The sequence below is a fragment of the Macrobrachium nipponense genome, chromosome 20 (assembly GCF_015104395.2).
Source record: "Macrobrachium nipponense isolate FS-2020 chromosome 20, ASM1510439v2, whole genome shotgun sequence".
Classification (NCBI taxonomy): Eukaryota; Metazoa; Arthropoda; class Malacostraca; order Decapoda; family Palaemonidae; genus Macrobrachium; species Macrobrachium nipponense.
This window is the reverse complement of record NC_061089.1, coordinates 65,952,678-65,970,544: the sequence shown is the minus strand read 5'-3', so window position 1 is coordinate 65,970,544 and position 17,867 is coordinate 65,952,678. Positions and strand designations below refer to the sequence as shown.

Sequence of the window (17,867 nt, the reverse complement as noted above, 5' to 3'; positions counted from 1 at the left end):
TTCATTAATGCCCACCTCATGCCACCCCTCAATCTGAAACTTAGGCCGAAAGGCAAATTGGAGTGTATTCCAGCCTACGCTGAAAGTAATTCCTTATGTAAAGGACCTCAGGTTTGTATAGTTAGGAAAAATACAATTTTTTCTGAAAAATTTTGATTTTTTATATGATATTTAGTAGTGCCCCATTATCTACAAGTGGTACGCTTCAAGACCTCACACAGGTTCCTGAGATTGCAGTTAATCACAAAAACCTTATGTAACAGGGTCTTATGCACATACCAGTCACAAACTATTATTAATGTATATATATAAATTATTAATGTACAATATGTATCCTGAAGAAATATAGTATAGCAGCAGATATGAAACTGTATAGTATATTAAAAAGTTTATTCTATTAATTATATCTATATATTTTATGGTTATACAGGTTTTTTATTTACTATTTGATACATATGTATTAGGGGTACTGTAAGCAGTTAAGGACTCCTACCTGCTATGTACTCTGTGGATATTAAAAATTAATGTAGTGAAGGATAATGTCAGAAATGTATAAAATATACTATGCACCTCGTGTACATTTTTGGTGCCCATCATTAACTTTATTTTCTTTCACTTGTTTTTTCTTTTCTTAGCTTATTTTGTTTTACATTTTATGATTTCTTTTAAAAACTTACAAAATACATCCAGCACAATATTGTCGTGAAAGTTGTGTACACTTTGAAAATTAATTTTATACTGCTACCTAATCTAAAGTCCAGATCTAGATACATCATTAATGGATTGTATGTTTTGTTACTTTGGTACTTAATGTTATAATGTTTTTAATTTACTCTATTAAAATTAATTAACCATTCCATTATCCTCTGATTTGTTCTTTCTTAATATTTATATTCTGTGAAACATATACTATGTATTTATATGATATGCATGCATATATGGAGTACTTCATGTACGATAAAAAGTTTTATTCTTTTCAGGATGGATCCTCTCAGTCTCCCATAGGTCTTTTGTCGCTGCGACGCCTGAGTGAACGCCTGAGTGATTGCAACATCCTTGATAACCGTCCATCCACAGCTGCCAATACTAATGGTAAAACCGAGCCAAGTACTGTGGAAAATGATGCCTTTGATATGATGGGAGAAGACAATTCAGAATGCCAATTGGAGTACAGAAATGGTATATTCTAATGCTGCATTTTAAGATATGTAGGTAATCATTGTGTACATACAAATTGCAAACATATTACGAACTTTGTTAGTGGAAGCACACTTGAGAAGGCCCTAGGCGCTAATTTCATATTTCTGCTGCTTATTTCTTACAAGGCAGTGCAGCGAGTTCAAAGGTACATGAAACATCCCTGCTAAGTGAAGCCATATGTTTTACATGTTGAAGTCACTCATTTTTATCAATTTTTTCTCTGTGGTACAAGATATTTTGTCTTGAATTTGACTTATTTATAACTGTTGCTGTGAACTGACAGATTTAGATCAGTAATTCATTGCAAACCATGTTTGAATGCTTTTCATCTAGCCTTACTTTAGTCTTGCTTCAAATTTCTTAATCTATTTTCATCCGTTGCTTTTATCAAGTATATGTATTTAAGATTTTTATTTATTTAGTTACATTTAACTTTCTCAGTCACTTGGCCTGTACAAATCCTGTCTGTCCTAGAGTCAAAGCTGTGATATGCAATACTTTACTGCATATGATATTTTTTAAAGTTACTGTTTGTTGTGATGCTTATTTTTTATGTCATTTTGAAGCAGAATAATAGCAGTTTTTTTTTTATTCATACAACAAAACAGAGTCCTAATAATGAGTAAAGATATTGCCAAATATTAAGTTGCAGTGCGTTGCAATTAGTGACTCCTTAGTTGGAGTTAGGGTGACACTTCAGTAAGATGCAAGTGATCCACAAGGTTAAAAAGGGTAAAACTCTGGATTTGTGATGGAGGTTTTTTATGTTTAGATGTGGTGTTGTCTTCTGAATTTTTTTAAGGGAGTGTTTGTTCCGATACGCAATACAAACCATCGGTCCTTTAACAATAGGAATGTAACTTGCGGCAGCTGGAACCGGCCGTAAGCTTCGAACAAGGTAGTTCGGTAGTTAACTGCTTGTCCGACAGTCAGCGCACCGCATGACTGGGAGTTGAAGAATCACTTTGCTTTTGGCCACGCTGGGTGACAGACGTGTTCTCCACTTCTCTCTGCCTGCCTTTTGTCGTATGCTTTGGATCTTCAAAACTTTGGTTTGCTCTCTAATACTAGTGTGCTTGTGTCAAAATACTGTGAGTACTTGTGCATTTTGTATTTTTGTTATTATTATTGATTCTCGTGAGCTTGAGAGTTCCCCACACCCTCCAATCAGCCGCAGACTATTCCCTGGTGTGGAGGGCCGTAAGTGTGGGGCCTTCCGCTCGTTTCTTGAGGTTGACCCTCATGAATTATGTGCTCGGTGTCAGGGGGCGCGAATGCTCTCGCACCGAGCCCTGTGATATTTGTTGTTTGTGGTCGGAGAAGCAGTGAGCACGATATGAGGGGAGGAGGAAGCGACGTAAGCCTGCCAGGGAGTCATCAGAAAGTTCTCCAGCTACTCTCCTGGTCACGGACACGGCGTCTTTTTTCCTTCCTCCATCTCAACTCCCACGTATGGCTCCTTCCCCTTTTGGGGGGGTTTCTCGCTCCTTCTCTTCGCCCGATCCGTCGAGCGTAGAGAAGGGGGTGAGATACCCCGACATTCAGTTGTACTCGGGGTCTTCCGTTCGCTCGGGGTGGGACTTGTCCCCCCCCCTCTTGGGCGAGAGGGAACCCCCCCTACTATCCCGACCTTTGCCGCCTCAGGTGTGCCTGCCGCGGGTGATGACCTCAGCCAGGTTTGGTTCTCGCTGGGTCTTCAGGGGACACTGAGTGTTCGGGGGCTGTTGCATCACCTGGCGAGTGGCTCTGCACCGGTAACACACGGTCCGGTAACCACCACTACCACCACCGTCTCGACCCCGGGGTATGCTGCCCCTCCTCACCTTGTTAATACTCAACATGTGACTATGGTAACACCTTCATCTGCTGTTCAGGCACCACTTCTAGGTATTCTGAGGAGGGTCGTGACACCGCCGCCCAGGTTCCCCGCTCTCGCCTCAGCCCCCGACTTCAGGTGCCCCAAGAGCTCGCCCTGGACCTGCCGCAAGTACCCAGGATGTTGCTGGCTGCTGCCCCGCCTCCTGCCATGCCTGCCATACCTGCCGTACCTGGACCAACCCCTGCCGTCGTCGTTCCTGCCCGTGGTGTGGCTGCTCCAGTCGCAGGTCCTTCCAGACAGGTGCAGCCAGGCCATGTTGCTTCGGCAACTGCCCCGGCTCCATCCTGGATGGAGGACCTGACGACTGTCCTGAGGAAGCTGACGAAGAAGAAGAGGGATAGGAGGAAGGTGTCGTCGTCCTCTTCATCGTCTTCGTCTCCATCGTCGTCGTCTGCTGCCGCCTCTTCCCCTTCAACTTCCAAGGTTTCACAGTCTAGGAAGAAGAAGGCTGCCTCCTCCCCCCCTAAGAAGTCTCCTTCGGTAACTTCTAAGGGCCCGTCTCACTCTGGTGTGACGGGGGGGGGTCTTCCGCTGGTCCTCCCACTCCTTCGGGAGCGGGGCCCGTCTCTCCTTCCGCAAGGAAGAAGAAGACGGGGACCAGAGGGGTACCGGCTAACACCGGTACTTCCTCACCTGGTGCTAGGGGCTCTGCCGTTACATCAGGTTCCGTCTCGGCCTCTCGTTCACGAGAAGTACCGGGTGTGCGGTCGCCTGCGGGTGACCGTGCAGCCAAGGTTAGGCTTCCGAGTTCACTCTGCGCCAGGACCGAGGCACGGAGATTAAGACAGGTGAGAGTCGCTCAGGTGACTCCCGCCAGACCAGCGATCGCTCTCGTAGCAATCCGCTGGTACCCAGGGTTGACGCGACGGTTCCAGACCGGCCACGGGCTGAGGCAAGGAAGAGGTCCCCTTGGTCGCCAGAACCAGCTTCGGCCGGTTCCAGCGGCTCAACGCGCCGTGAGGACAGATCCCACTCCCACCGCGACAGTGGACTCTTCCGGTCCCCTGACCGCTGCTCCCACTGGGACCCGGTGGGCAGGGGGACCAGCAGCAGCTCCTCTGACGCTCAGGACCGGAGCCGCTGTTCTCTGTCCAGCCGCTCTCCCCCGGAGAGCCGCGCGACCAGGCCTGCAGCTCGATCGCCACCGCTGGTTGGCGATCGCCTGCATCCCCCCAAGCACACCGGTTCTGCCGGTGGGCGAGGGGGGGGGTCAGGTATTCCTCTCCGATCCCTTCAACTTCCTCGGGTTACATCGGGAAGAGCAAGGCGAACCCGAGTGATCGTGGGGAGTTTGCTCCTCACGGTCCCACCACGACGCCCTACGAGCCTGGTATGGTCTTAGGACCGACCAGATCGTATGAGCAAGTGGCCAGAGGAGACCAGGAGGGGTCTGTTGCGGTTCCTCCTCCTGAAGGAGGAGGGTCTCGGGAGGCGCTCTTGCTGGAGGGACATGACGGTACGACTCCACAGGACGCAGTCACTCCCGAGATCCAGAGGTCGTTTTCGGAGGTTATTGCGCTGATTCATCAGCACAATGACCTCGGGGAAGGTTTGCCGCTCCCACCCTCTGAGCCTACGTCCAGGCTCGAGTCGTTCTGGGGTCCTAAGAAGGAACCCAGGACGACGGTGGATCTGCCGCAATCTGCTCTGGCTGACTCATTGCCGGGCCAGGTGGACGCTCTCGTCTCCGGACAGGAGGGTTCGCTACGGTCTGGTAGGTCTTCCAAGCTCCTTCCCCCGCCTCTGCTGTGACAGAGAAGATTCTACATGCCATCGGAGGACCCTATGCCGCCCAAACAGGTGAACCCGGAGCTAGCTAGGCTAATTCCAGGGGTGTGTCTGCAGCAGCTCTTGTCGTAGAACCTATGGTTCTCGCAGCAAGAGGTACTTGCCTTGGAATCGACCACCATGGCGGCATTTCAAGCTGTCTCCTGGCTAGACCTGTGGTCCCTCACAGTGTCTAAGGTCGCGGCCACCTCAGGGAACATCACTCCTGAAGGTGACCTGGCTTTTGGGAGACTGTGCCAGTCTGGAGGTAGAGCCATCTCCTACCTAACCCATCAGACAGCAAACCTGTGGGCCAACCTGGTTCTTCGGTGTAGGGACGCAGTCCTCATCTGAGTGACCAGGGCGGCTGGGCGTGAGGCTGCATTGGATCTTCGCAACGGACCAGTGCGGAGTTCCTCCTCTCTCTTCCCAGGACAGATGGTGGATGTTACGGTGGAACAACGGCGCACTGACGACAGTGACCGTTTGTTCCACCAGGCAGTCTCGAAGGCGTCTGGGCAGCCTCGAGCTACTGCGGCCAAGCCCAAGAGTTTGGTTGGTGCTTCCTCTGTGGCCAAGACGATCGCATTGTCGAAGCCCAAGGGAAAGACTCTGCCTTCGACTTCAAGGAGCGACCTTCACCAGCCCTCCTCCCAGCCCTCCTTCTCACGAGGGAGAGCTGGGAAGAAGAAGTTGAAGAGATTTGGGAAACGCTAGGGACGGCGTTCCCCCTCACCTGCTGCTGGAAGTGGGGGGGTGCCTGGCGAGCCATTGGGCAACATGGCAGCGCTATGGAGCGGAGACCTGGATAGTAGACGTCCTTTTGGAGGGGTATCTACTACCCTTCGAGTCTCGGCCACCCCTCACCTCCAACCCGGTCCACCTTCAGACTTCGTTTCCGGATCATCCAAGGACGTAGCACTTCGGTAGGAAGTCCAAGCCATGCTGAGCAAAGGAGCTGTGGAGATCGTCAGGGATCAGTCACCGGGCTTCTACAGCCGTCCTTTCCTGGTCGAGAAGTCTTCGGTGGGCTGGCGCCTGGTGATAGATCTCTCTCCCCTGAACTGATTCGTTCACCAGTCTCGGTTCACGATGGAGACGGCACACTCTGTGCTCGACTCCATCAGGGAGAACGACTTCATGCTTTCGGTGGACTTGAAGGACGCGTATTTCCAGATACCTGTTCATCAATCCTCCTGGAAGTACCTCCGCGTCATCCTCGACGGGATGGTGTACCAATTCAGGGCACTTTGCTTCGGTCTCAACCACCCCACAGGTGTTCATGCGAGTGTTCACTCTGGTGTCTGCTTGGGCCCACTCGTCAGGGATACGTCTTTTGAGGTATCTCGACGACTGGTTAGTCCTGGCAAGTTCCCGCTCGCAGTTGCTACAGGACAGGGATTGACTCCTCGAGTTCTGCCGTAATCTGGGGATCGTGGTAAACTTCGAGAAGTCAGATCTCGAGCCCAAGCAGAGGATGAAGTACCTCGGTATGTTGATCGATATGGTAGCAGGGCGAGTCTTCCCCGCAGACTCGCGGATCAGCAGATTCAGGGAGGCAGCCAACCAGTTCCTGTCTCGGCAGGAACAGCTAGCTCAGCAGTGGCAGGTCGTGATCGGCCACCTGTCATCACTCGGGAAGTTAGTCCCTCACGGGCATCTTCACATGCGGTCTCTCCAGTGGAGACTAAAGGAGAGTTGGTCACAGGCAAGAGACCCGCCATACTTCCCCGTGTCCCTCACGGAGGAGGTGAGGCAGGACCTAGCCTGGTGGCTGGACGACAGGAACCTCGTAAGAGGAGTGCCTCTCTGCACTCTTCCCCCCCCCCCCCCCCCCCCCCCCCCGGAGATCATCACAACAAGCACCTTCACATCAACGTACTGGAGCTCAAGGCAGCATTTCTCACTCTCCAAGAGTTCAACATACTGGAGCTCAAGGCAGCATTTCTCACTCTCCAAGAGTTCCAGGACCGTCTGTTGATGTGCGACAACACCACAGTAGTGGCATACGTCAACAAACAGGGGGGCCTAGTTTGCACCAGTTTACGTTGCAGGTGCCCGAATGGGCTGTGGCTCACTCAGTAGAGCTGTCAGCTCGCTACATTCCAGGCAAGAGGAATGTAGTAGCAGACAAGCTCAGCCATCAGAATCAGGTGATAGGGACCAAATGGTCCCTACACCCAAACGTGGCGGAAAGGCTCTTCAACCTGTGGGGGCGTCCAGTCGTAGATCTATTTGCCACCTGGCACAACAGGAAACTTCAAGTTTTCTACTCGGCTGTGCCGGACCCACGGGCAGCTGCAGAGGACGCTCTTCAACACCCGTGGGACAACCTCTTCGTCTACGCCTTTCCCCCATTCTGTCTGATTCGCAAGGTGATCAGCAGAGTGCTGGTCACCCCAAATCTCCGGATGATCCTGGTTAGGCTATTTGGTATCCGGACCTGCTGGCTCTGCTAGCGGAAGCACCGAGAGAGATTCCCCCTTGGCACAGCCTTCTCTGCCACCCACACATGGAATGGTACCACCAGTTAGTCCAGTCCCTTCGTCTTCACGGCTGGCTGTTATCCACCATCTCTTGCAAGCAAGAGGCTTTTCTCGCCGAGAAGCAACAGAGATGGCTGGGTATATCAGACAGTCCTCTGCAGCTGTGTACCAGGGAAAGTGGGCCGTCTTCTGGGGTTGGTGTCGTAGACGCGGTCTATCTCCTCTTAGAGCCACTCTTCAGCAGGTAGCGGATTTCCTCATTTTTCTTCGCCGAGAGAAGCTCCTCTCCGTCCCCACAGTCAAAGGATACAGGGCCGCCTTGGCCCTAGTCCTGAAACTGAGGAGAGTGGATATCTCGAACTCGTTCGAGATCTCCCTTCTTATGAGGAGCTTCGAGAGGTCTTGCCCACCCAGGGAACTCAGGCCCCCGGGGTGGGATGTGACTCTCGTCCTTAGGAGTCTGACTCGAAGTCCCTTCGAGCCACTCCAAGAGTCGTCAGACAGGGAACTGACCCTCAAGACCCTGTTCTTGCTAGCCCTAGTATCGGCGAAGAGAGTACAGGAACTTCATGGTCTTTCCTTCGACGTCAAGTATACCAGGGGATGGGGATCTGTGACGCTCGATTTCATCCCGAACTTCGTAGCGAAGACTCAGAATCCTTCGGTCCCTGACGACAGGTTCAAGTCATTCACAATCCCCTCCCTATTGGACTTCACCGACAACGATGCGGATGAGATGCTGCTTTGTCCTGTGAGTGCGCTACGGCGCTATTTGAAGAGAACTCGGCACCTCAGGCCTGAGTGTCAATGCCTCTTCGTTAGCCCCGGGGTGACCAAGAAAGAAGTATCCAAGAACACTCTTTCTTTCTGGCTGCGTGAGGTGATCAGGAGGGCGTACGAAGCTGATGGTAGCGACGACATCCGTACCCTTTGTCCGAAAGCCCACGAAGTCAGAGGCATCGGTCCTTCCCTTGCGTTCCGCAAGAACTTCTCCGTGGCGCAGGTCTTGAAGGCAGGGGTCTGGACCAACCAGACTACCTTCACCTCCTTCTACCTTTGGGATATAGCCCACAGGTCCTTGGACACTTTCCTTGGGACCCATGGTGGCTGCTCAACAGGTTGTGTAGCTTACCCAGCACCCAAGTGGACAGAACAGCATCGCATCCTTGTGTGACTGCATGAATGGATGAGTGAATGAGAGTGTGACTGGCTTCTCTTCCTCATCTTTTTCTCCCCCTCTACCTGTGGGCAGAGGGACGCAGTCGTCACTATGCTGGAACAGGAGACCGATGCAGGTAAGGTACTCAACCGAGCTACATCCTATCCCTTTCATTAGGGATAGGAGCGATTATCCACCACATCCCTCAACAAGGGGGGGAAGGTAGTGGAAGCCAACAAGAGACAAACCCATGACTTCATACTGCCTTTTGCAATAGGAACAAGTTCTTGCTTGCTAGTTTTAATAGGTATGCTTGCCTCCCTCTTATTACTTGGGTCCAGAGGTCTGACCATTGATCCTGCGGTACATACCCCGATCATTGGGCAGAGGCTAGGATATCTCCCTCTGCTCTTACGACCAGGGAGGGAACCAAGGTTGGACGAACACCAGTCTGATCATTGACTCAGATTCCACCCACCAAGAAGTGAGTCTTCCTATTGTTAAAGTACCGATGGTTTGTATTGCGTATTTGAACAAATGACAATTTGTTTAAAATTGTATTTTTCGTAACTATACAAACCTGAGGTCCTTTACACATAGTCCCACCTCATGCCACCCCTCACTCTGTTTTTCCTGGGCCTAAAGCAAAGTGATTCTTCACCTCCCAGTCGCGCGGTGCGCTGACTGTCGGACAAGCAGTTAACTACCGAACTCCCTTTTTCGAAGCTTACGACCGGTTCCAGCTGCCGCAAGTTACATTCCTATCGTTAAAGGACCTCAGGTTTGTATAGTTAGGAAAAATACAATTTTCAACAAATTTATTTTTCATTAATTTGTTATATGCACAACTTTTTTTTTATCATATCCTTCATAAGTTAATTTCTAACTTTGGCATATAATATTCTTTGAAGCATTGTTAGTTTTTATGTATCTAATTATTATAAAATAATTCAAAGTGAGTGCTTGTAAAAAAATTCAGTAGGCTATAAATTTGGAACAGTTGAAATTTTTTCTTAAATTGGTATATTACTAAAATTCCTTTTCTAGTGGTTTTCTAAAATTTTGTCTCCTTTATTTATGTTTGAACAGTTTTTTGCTAGTATAATTTGAGAAGATAGTTCACTGCCTCAGACTTCAATGGGCATTCACCTGGTAATACTTAATCTACTACTCTATGATGCTGAGATGAGGCCTTCCAGGACTAGAATAAGGTCTGTTGTGAAGCATGAAAAACAGCTAGACAGTTCTTGACAGTTTATTTTTCCATACAAAATAATATTTCAAGTTTTGGTATCGATAAAAGCTCTAGGGACAATCAGAAATTCATTCCTGTGTAATTCAGCCAAAATCAGTGATTCGAGCTAAATTTTCACGACCTCCAGTGCCACAGATGTATTGCTTTTCTCATGAAACGGCATTTTCCACTGGTCTTTCTGCTGAGAGGATATTTTTATAGTAAGTTCTGTCCTTTAGTTATTTGGATTTTTCTTTTTTTGTGCATGTAGTTTTACAGGAATTGTTTTTCAATCTACTTTACTTTTTAACAATTCTGACAGTCAGTTATTCAAGGCTATTCATTAGAGGCAATAGATACAATGCAATGCCTGAAGGTTGTCTGTTAAGTTCTCAGGAAATAGGTCGTTATTGTCAAGTTTCTTCACCTTGAAGAGTGATCAATAGCCTCTCATTTATAGGCGAAGAAGACTAATTTCTCTTTAGTGTGCGATGAACAGAGGAATTCTCCCTTCATATCATTAGCAAGTGTTCTTGCCTTTTCCACTCTTACTTTTGAAGAGTCCCACATGTTTGTCAAGCATTTCTGACACTGAATATTTAAAGGCTTCATTCTTTGTGTGAGTGTGACATAGACCTAGGTAATTGTTGTAGGACAAGAGATAGAGCCCCCTGATCTGAGTCCTTTATATTCAGTCACTGTGCCAACAAGCACTATTGTGGCTGAGACCAACTATGAGAGAATTCTGCACAATTGGTTGGTCTGTCTTATGCAGCCCTTGAGGGACCATGAAAGAGTAACTATGTACTTTGAGGACAAACAGTAGCTACCAAAAATAGTTTTTTTTATGTCAAAACCTGTTTTATATATTTTTCTAACCGTTTACAAAATGATGAGAGTTCATTTGTAGCTTATTTGTGAAAAGCAAAAATTTTGAAGAATTTGTCATTCTGTTTTAGAATTTTTGGCTAGAGAATTGTTCTACAATTTATTATTAATTTAGTCAATCTTTTCAGATACGATGTCTTTAATATCGTAAGCAGTAGCCTACATGGGATGATTAGCTTAACCTAGTTTATGCTAAAGGTATTAACCTAAGCCATATAAAACGTTAGCTTTGTTTAGATAAACTACCGTATATACTCGCGTATCATGCGACTTTTGAAGCCCTGATTTTGGAGCTAATTTTAGGGGGTCGCATCTTACTTGAGATATAAAATTCAAGTATGTAATAATCATATATTAGTATCATATGATAAAATACAAACATAATAGATATGCATCTTTTCCATGGATATTTTAAAAAGTTTTGTTTACTTGACTGCATCCAATAATATCATATGTATTTTCTTATTACTATTTGTTTGTATTATAAAATACAAACATAGCAATCAAGGTTATGTTTTGGAAATCAGCTGAGGGCGATTGCGAAGTAAGTTTGTTTTGCTGTGTTGAACTCAAATCAGAGTGACTTTTTCGCCTCTAGCTAGTGCAAATGAATCTCAAGATACTCTATTTATATGAGACAAGGTTATTGTATGTTTTACAAAGTCTTTTCAAGTGGAAATATCACTTGAAAATGTATCGTTTGTGAATGGAATTTAGTTATTTTTTTCGTTAGTAGATTGCGCTGAGGGCATGTTTATTGCGTAAACAAAAATCAACATTCCGTTTGATATTTTCACTTTATCTCATCAGAATACTACAAGCTTTACATATTTATTTTTTATTTGAGTGAAAATAGTAAAATGTGTTCTTTTCATGCCCAATAGTTTTGATTAAAACAAGTTTCTCTCAAATTTTGTTTACGGTCGAGTTTGATGGTATATTACCGAAGTTTGCGAAAGTTTCATCCATGTTGCTGATTCACAATAATAGTTGTTAGCGTATCACCATTCTCTCCTCAACTTCAGCTAAAACTTACAGATTAAATTTAGCATTATACGCCCTTGCCGATCTTTTATCTATACCGAGTAAGGCTATAATACTATTATGGTGTATCAGCAACAAGGATATAACTCCAGTAAACTTATGCCATCAGGCCATCAGACCCAACCGTAGTTAAATTGAGAGAAAATTATTATAACCAAAACTTCAGGTCTTGTAAGAACACATTTTACTGTTGTTTTCAGGCTGATAAAAGATAAGTAATGTAACGGTAAAGTTTGTACTACGATGAAATGAAGTGAAAATAGCGAACGGTATCACGTAATATTTTTACACAATAAACATGCCCACAATGCAATCTGTTAACGAAAAAATACTTTAGTTCTCGAGACGTATTAAATTCATATTTCTGCTTAAAAACACGTCGTATAATGACAAATTACCTTGTCTAATATAAGTAGAGTATTTAGATATTTTATGCTAACTAGAAGAAAGGCAGTTCGCTCCGAAATAAGTTAAATACAGAGAAATAAACTCATATTCACCATCAGCTGATTTCCAAACAAAACACTGACCACTTTGTTAGTATTTTATGATACCAAAATATGAGAATACATACAATATTATTGGATACTGTAATGTATAACTTTTTCAAAGAATCTGAAAAGATGCATATTCATTGTGTATTTATTTCGTAAATGTACGTAGCTGTCAGCAGCCTGACATCGCTCAATTACCTAGGTATGCTAATGTCAGTCCGAATCTGATTCCCGTTTTTTCTGATAGTCAGAATCCATTGAAACTCCAAAATTGGCTTTTATTAATAAATTACTAAATTATATCGTATATGTAGTATTCAGTATACTGAAGGCTAGGCTACTGTATTCCTATATATACGATCTATGTACCACGATATCATCATCGTTGTATTGGCGAGGCTAAATTGTTAAATGTTATTCAGTTTCTCTCTGTACTGAACTGAATCATCCTAGGCCAATGCATTAAACCTAGAGAATTAGCTGAATTTAATAATTAGTATGCCATATATGTACAAAGTATGCTGTGAAGTGTAGGCTAGGCTACCTTATATGTAAAGATGGTACGTACTGATTACCCTAGGTAGGCTACGCCAGTACAATACGGTACATTAACATGGGTCGACTTGCGTCCAAATCGATTTATGACTGGTTGTTCGTAACCAATTGTGGTAGTAAGTCGACTACTACCTGTAATGTAAAAATATATCAGTCCTATTCTCATTAAAGTCATTTGTAACGTAACTATGGTAATTTTTTACTATCGTATGATGATTGAAATGCAAGCAAAAAGGCTGTTTTTATCGGATTGGTTGTTCACAGCAAATCAGCTGTTTCTGGCTGTATGCATTTTCCAAATAAGTGTATCATTACTACCAATACTCTTTGCATTCTCTTTTACTTTTTTAAACTTAACTAGAAGATGGGATAGATTAAGAAATGAAGGAAAAGGGATTAGCCTAACTAAAAAATGGAATAGATAAAGAGGAGGAAAAGAGGTTAGCCTATTGTTAAATTTTGGTCTCAAATTTAACTTGCATGATACGTAATAAAATAATTTTTTGAGGGTGAAAATTTTGGGGTCGCGTATATGCGAGATCGCGCGTTATGCGAGTATATACGGTAGGTATTTCATAAACTAGTGTGAGTGGTATAATAATTAGAATAAAAATTCCACATAGCCATGGAGAAACCTCAAAAGCAAACAATTCTCTTACCTGGAAATATAACACTGAGAGAGCTATAGATGACCTCTTTACCAGGTAAATGGAAAAAAGATCTATCCTCCCATTATGAATAAAACTTGACTTGGTCATCATGTACTCCCAGCTTTCTGCCCCTTTACTTTTAAAATAATTAAACATATGAAGGCAGACTTTCAGAATTATATAATAACAAGAAAATGGGAACCAATGGCAGAGCTAAAACCATTTACTTCAGTTCTCCTGGTTTAAAAAAATTCCACTAAAGAATGGGTAACTCTTTAACATCCTTTTGACAGGGGAAAAGCTTCCCTTAGATATTGCAACTCAGCAATTTGGTACTGCTATGAGCAGAATATCAGATGAGACATCTGCAGCAGACTTTTGTGCTAGGGCCCACCTCCTTAGTCTCTTAACCACTTCCACCTTGCTAGAAGTTGCCACCAAAAGACTTCCAGAAGAATCCAGGACAATTTTTGCTGTCATGGCTAAAAGCCTCATGAGAACCTTATGGGAAGCACTCTGACTTTTTAGACTGGCACATAAAAGCGCGAATGAAGACGCTGGAAAACTTCCCAACATGCCTGCTTTACTACAGTCTAACCCCTTCTGTGGGGACCTGTTTGAGGATTCTGTTGTGATTCAAGTCAAAGAGCAAGCACACCAACAAAATTATACTGTGTATGCTCTTTTGGAAAAAGAATTCAGAAAAAAACCTGAAGTTTCCCCTTACCCAAAACAAAAAAGGCTTGCTTTGATCAAAAGCCTTCAGTCACCTCCACCTCCAAAAGTTTTCCTTATAAACAGGTAGGTAGTCAGAAGGGACAATTCCCTTCAAAGGGACAACAACCAGCACAGAAGAGAGTACATCTTTGTCACGGTGCAAAAACTGTCATATAAAGGAAAAGGAAAAGCAACTCTTGGAATGCCATTCAAGGGCAAAGGTAGAGGAAGAAGGGGAGGGAGGGTCGAGGGATACCAATAGGAATTGTTTGGTCGGGGGCTCGGCTTCAAAGGCATCACAAAGAATGAAAGACTTCTCCTTGGGGGACGTCATTATTGTCAACGGGCTGGGGAGTTCTTTTAAAAACCAGACCCCTCTCCAGAAGAGTATGTACAGAAGTCCTTGTTAAAGGGAGCCATAGAGAAACATGCATATATTCACCACCAAGCTCATCTCTTCAGTATTCCCAAAAAAGATTCCTCTGAACGAAGAGTGAACCTCAACCTATTGACGTTGATCAAGTACATTTTTGCCCAATGTTTCGGATGACTACCGTTGCCCAAGTACATTCAGTCATTCCAAAATGGGCCTGAACAGTTTCTATAGACCTGAAAGATGCACACTAGCATGTCCCTGTTGCCGCCTCTTCCTAGGGTTCCGGATTGGGAAAAATACATACAGGTTCAAAGTCATGCTTTTTGGGGTAAATATTGCCCCAGGAATCTTTGCAAAATTAGTAACAGTAGTTGTCTGAGAGCAGGAAAGAAGGAATACAACTAATAGCTTACCTAGAAGACTGGTTAATCTGGGGGTCTACAAGAAAACGGTGCTTGAAAAACTTGAGAGCAGTGGTGAACAGACTCGAGTCAAAAGGTATAATAAATTGGAAAAAATCCCACCTCACGCCCAGTAGACGTTTACAGTGGCTGAGACTGTGTTAGTGTACTATTCATGGCCTTTGACCATCCCCATCAAAACTCAGAACAGAATAAGGAAAAATCTCAAAAGGTTCCTGACACAGCCCAGTGTTTCCAGACAGCTGTTAAAACGTATCATGGGTCTGCTGCAGTTTGCATCAGCAATAGATCCAATACTCGGATCGCAATTTAAAAATGTGAACAAATTTTTTATTGTCTCACGCAATAAAAAAAAAAAAAAGATGTGAGACAAATCTCACAAAAAGAATCAGAAAGTTGAGGAGATACTTTGGCCTTGAACCCAGAAAGAATCTCTAGCAAAACAGGCCACCCTGACTTATATCTGTAAGAGTGACACCACACAGATGCCTCGTTGACAGGTTAGGGAGGATTGTCAGGTGGCAGGGAGGTGGACAGCTACTCTGAAGAATTGTTGTATCAATTTCAGGAGCTGATTGGTATCTATTTGTATAAAAAACTCAAACCCCTGGAAGAGACATATTCTGTTGGGTCTAGAGTTGTACACGACTACAGTGTCCTGTATCGAGAAATTGGGATCACGCTCACCTCCTCTCAATATGATAATGTTAGCCATCCTTCAGATGGCACAAGCAAAGAAGTGGCACCTGTCTGTAATTCACCTCAAGAGGTCTGTCGATGTAATAGCATACTCTTTATCAAGGAAAATGACAGCCTCAACAGAGTGGACATTGGACAACCACTCTTCAAACAATAGTCAACTTACTTACACAACTGGAAGTGGACTTGTTCGCCACATACGAGAATCAAAACTCCCAGTATATGTGTCACAGAATTTGGACAGTCAAGCAACAGTAAGAGATGCCTTCCTACAAGACTGGAATAAGTGAAAGACCATATATCTTTTTCCACCATTGTCCCAGATTTCTAAGGTTTTGAACAAACTTTTAACTTTCCAAGGAACAGCCTACCTAATAGCCTCAAACTGGCCAAATAGGCATTGATTCCTACTACTTCAACAACGAACAAAAAGATCAATTCCACTATTGTCCACTGTGCTATCCCAGAAAGTAGGAGGAAAAGACATTTACACATCCTCCTCTCTGAACCGAGATCTTCATGTGTGGATTTTTTAAATGTCATCTATCTGAAAATTACTCACCCAGCATTGCTAAATAACTATCATCTACCCAGCAGTACCAGTCCTTATGGAAGATATGATTAGATTATATCCATACTGAGAGCCCAGTCAAGATTTCTATAGAAACACTTGAATTTTCCTATATACCTCCTTGAAGGCAAACATCTTGTGATTACAACAATCATGGCATACAAGGCAGCGTTAACGGAACCCTCGCTTTAGGGTTGACCCCAGCATAGAAGTTGTCACTTCCCTTCTGTTATCTTTTGGTCTACAAAGACCCATTCCCAAAGACTTCCAATTACTTGGTCCCTGGAACAAGATACTTAGACTGTTATGTACCCTGCAATTCTGCAAACCCAATACAGCAGCAACTCACATGCTACAAAAGGCAATCTTCTTGGTTGCATTAGCATCAGGAGCCCGTATTAGTGAATTGGGCTGTCTTACATAGGGACGACATATTACACAAACTGCTGATAATCAATTATTATTGTCCCCTGGTCCATCATTCCTGGTGAAGAATGGAAGGAAACTTCCTGTTCTTTAAAGAAAACTCAATTTAACAGAAAACATTATGCCCAGTTCAGGCACTCAAGGTTTACCTAGGGGTCACAGCAAACATCCCAGAAGGTCCAATTTTCCTACACCATAGCTCGAATAAACTGCTCTCTCTGCAAGGGCTAAGAATAATTTTACTGTTCCTCATTAAAAAGGCAAACCACACTCCTTTCCTAGGTCACATACTATTGGGAAATTAAGTACATAGTTGACCTTCTTCAGAAATGTCTTTTGAAGAGGACTTTGAATGTACAGGGTTGTCATCAGATACGGTATTCTTGAAACACTAAAGCCACGAGCTTGAAAAAATTGGACTACACTGTGTATCAGTAGGTGGTATGGTTAGTCCTGACCCCATAGGCGCTACAGCGGAAAACCAGGGATTCCTAACGGCTGGGTATGCTGACTATCACTTGGGAAAGGTGTGACAAGACCGCAGTTATACCCAGCATACATAGGTAAGTCACTACAGAACTTCACATTAAAAACATGAGTTCTTGCTTAGTTTCTTGTTTTTTGTTACCAAAACTTCTGGCTTGACCTTGGGCCAGAAATTATTTATTTTTATTTTAAGGGTTGTTGGGACTGAAATTTTGGGAGCTTAAGGTTTTTATCACCAGTCAATTTCTTTGCAATGCCCTATTTAGGACGAAACAGCGACTATGCTATTAAAAAAACAGGTTTTGACATAGGAAAAAACTATTTTTGGTGGTCGCTGTTGAGTCCTCAAAACCCCCTTCCCTGATGAAAAAGCATGGGATTTGGGCAAAGGCTCATCCTGCATTGACCAACAGGTGATTAATGGTTCTTGGTCTGTTTACTAGCTTGATCGTAAAACAAGATGGCTAACACTCATGCGTAATAGTCACTTCTGCAGTTTTTGACGTAGGAAAACTGGGTACAGCTTCGTTGAAGACAACAAAATACCCTCTTGTCTTTAAGTACATTATACTCAATCACATCTCATAGTGTTTATCATTACAACACAAGACCAGGCTTAAAGATACTTCTGTGATATCAGTCTAGTCACTGTGGGCTGCTGGGACACCATGGAGGGTAACTCCTTTGAGGACTCAACATGACTACCAAAAATAGGTTTTTCATTGATCAAAGCCTGTTTTATTGCTCCTAGCAGCCCAATCCAGTGGTTTGGGCTTAAGATGCGGTATTCCAAGTATAGGATGGCCCAGAATGG

General features: G+C 44.4%; 1 protein-coding gene across 1 annotated transcript in view; it reads left to right on the top strand.

Annotated features, from left to right (window-relative positions):
• Positions 1-17,867, top strand: part of LOC135220448 (sorting nexin-17-like) — a 191,612-nt gene that overhangs the window by 161,933 nt on the left and 11,812 nt on the right. The window contains exon 11 of the mRNA XM_064257592.1: positions 981-1,179. Within this exon, the coding sequence (XP_064113662.1) occupies positions 981-1,179 (199 nt within the window). The remainder of the gene's footprint in view (positions 1-980; positions 1,180-17,867) is intronic.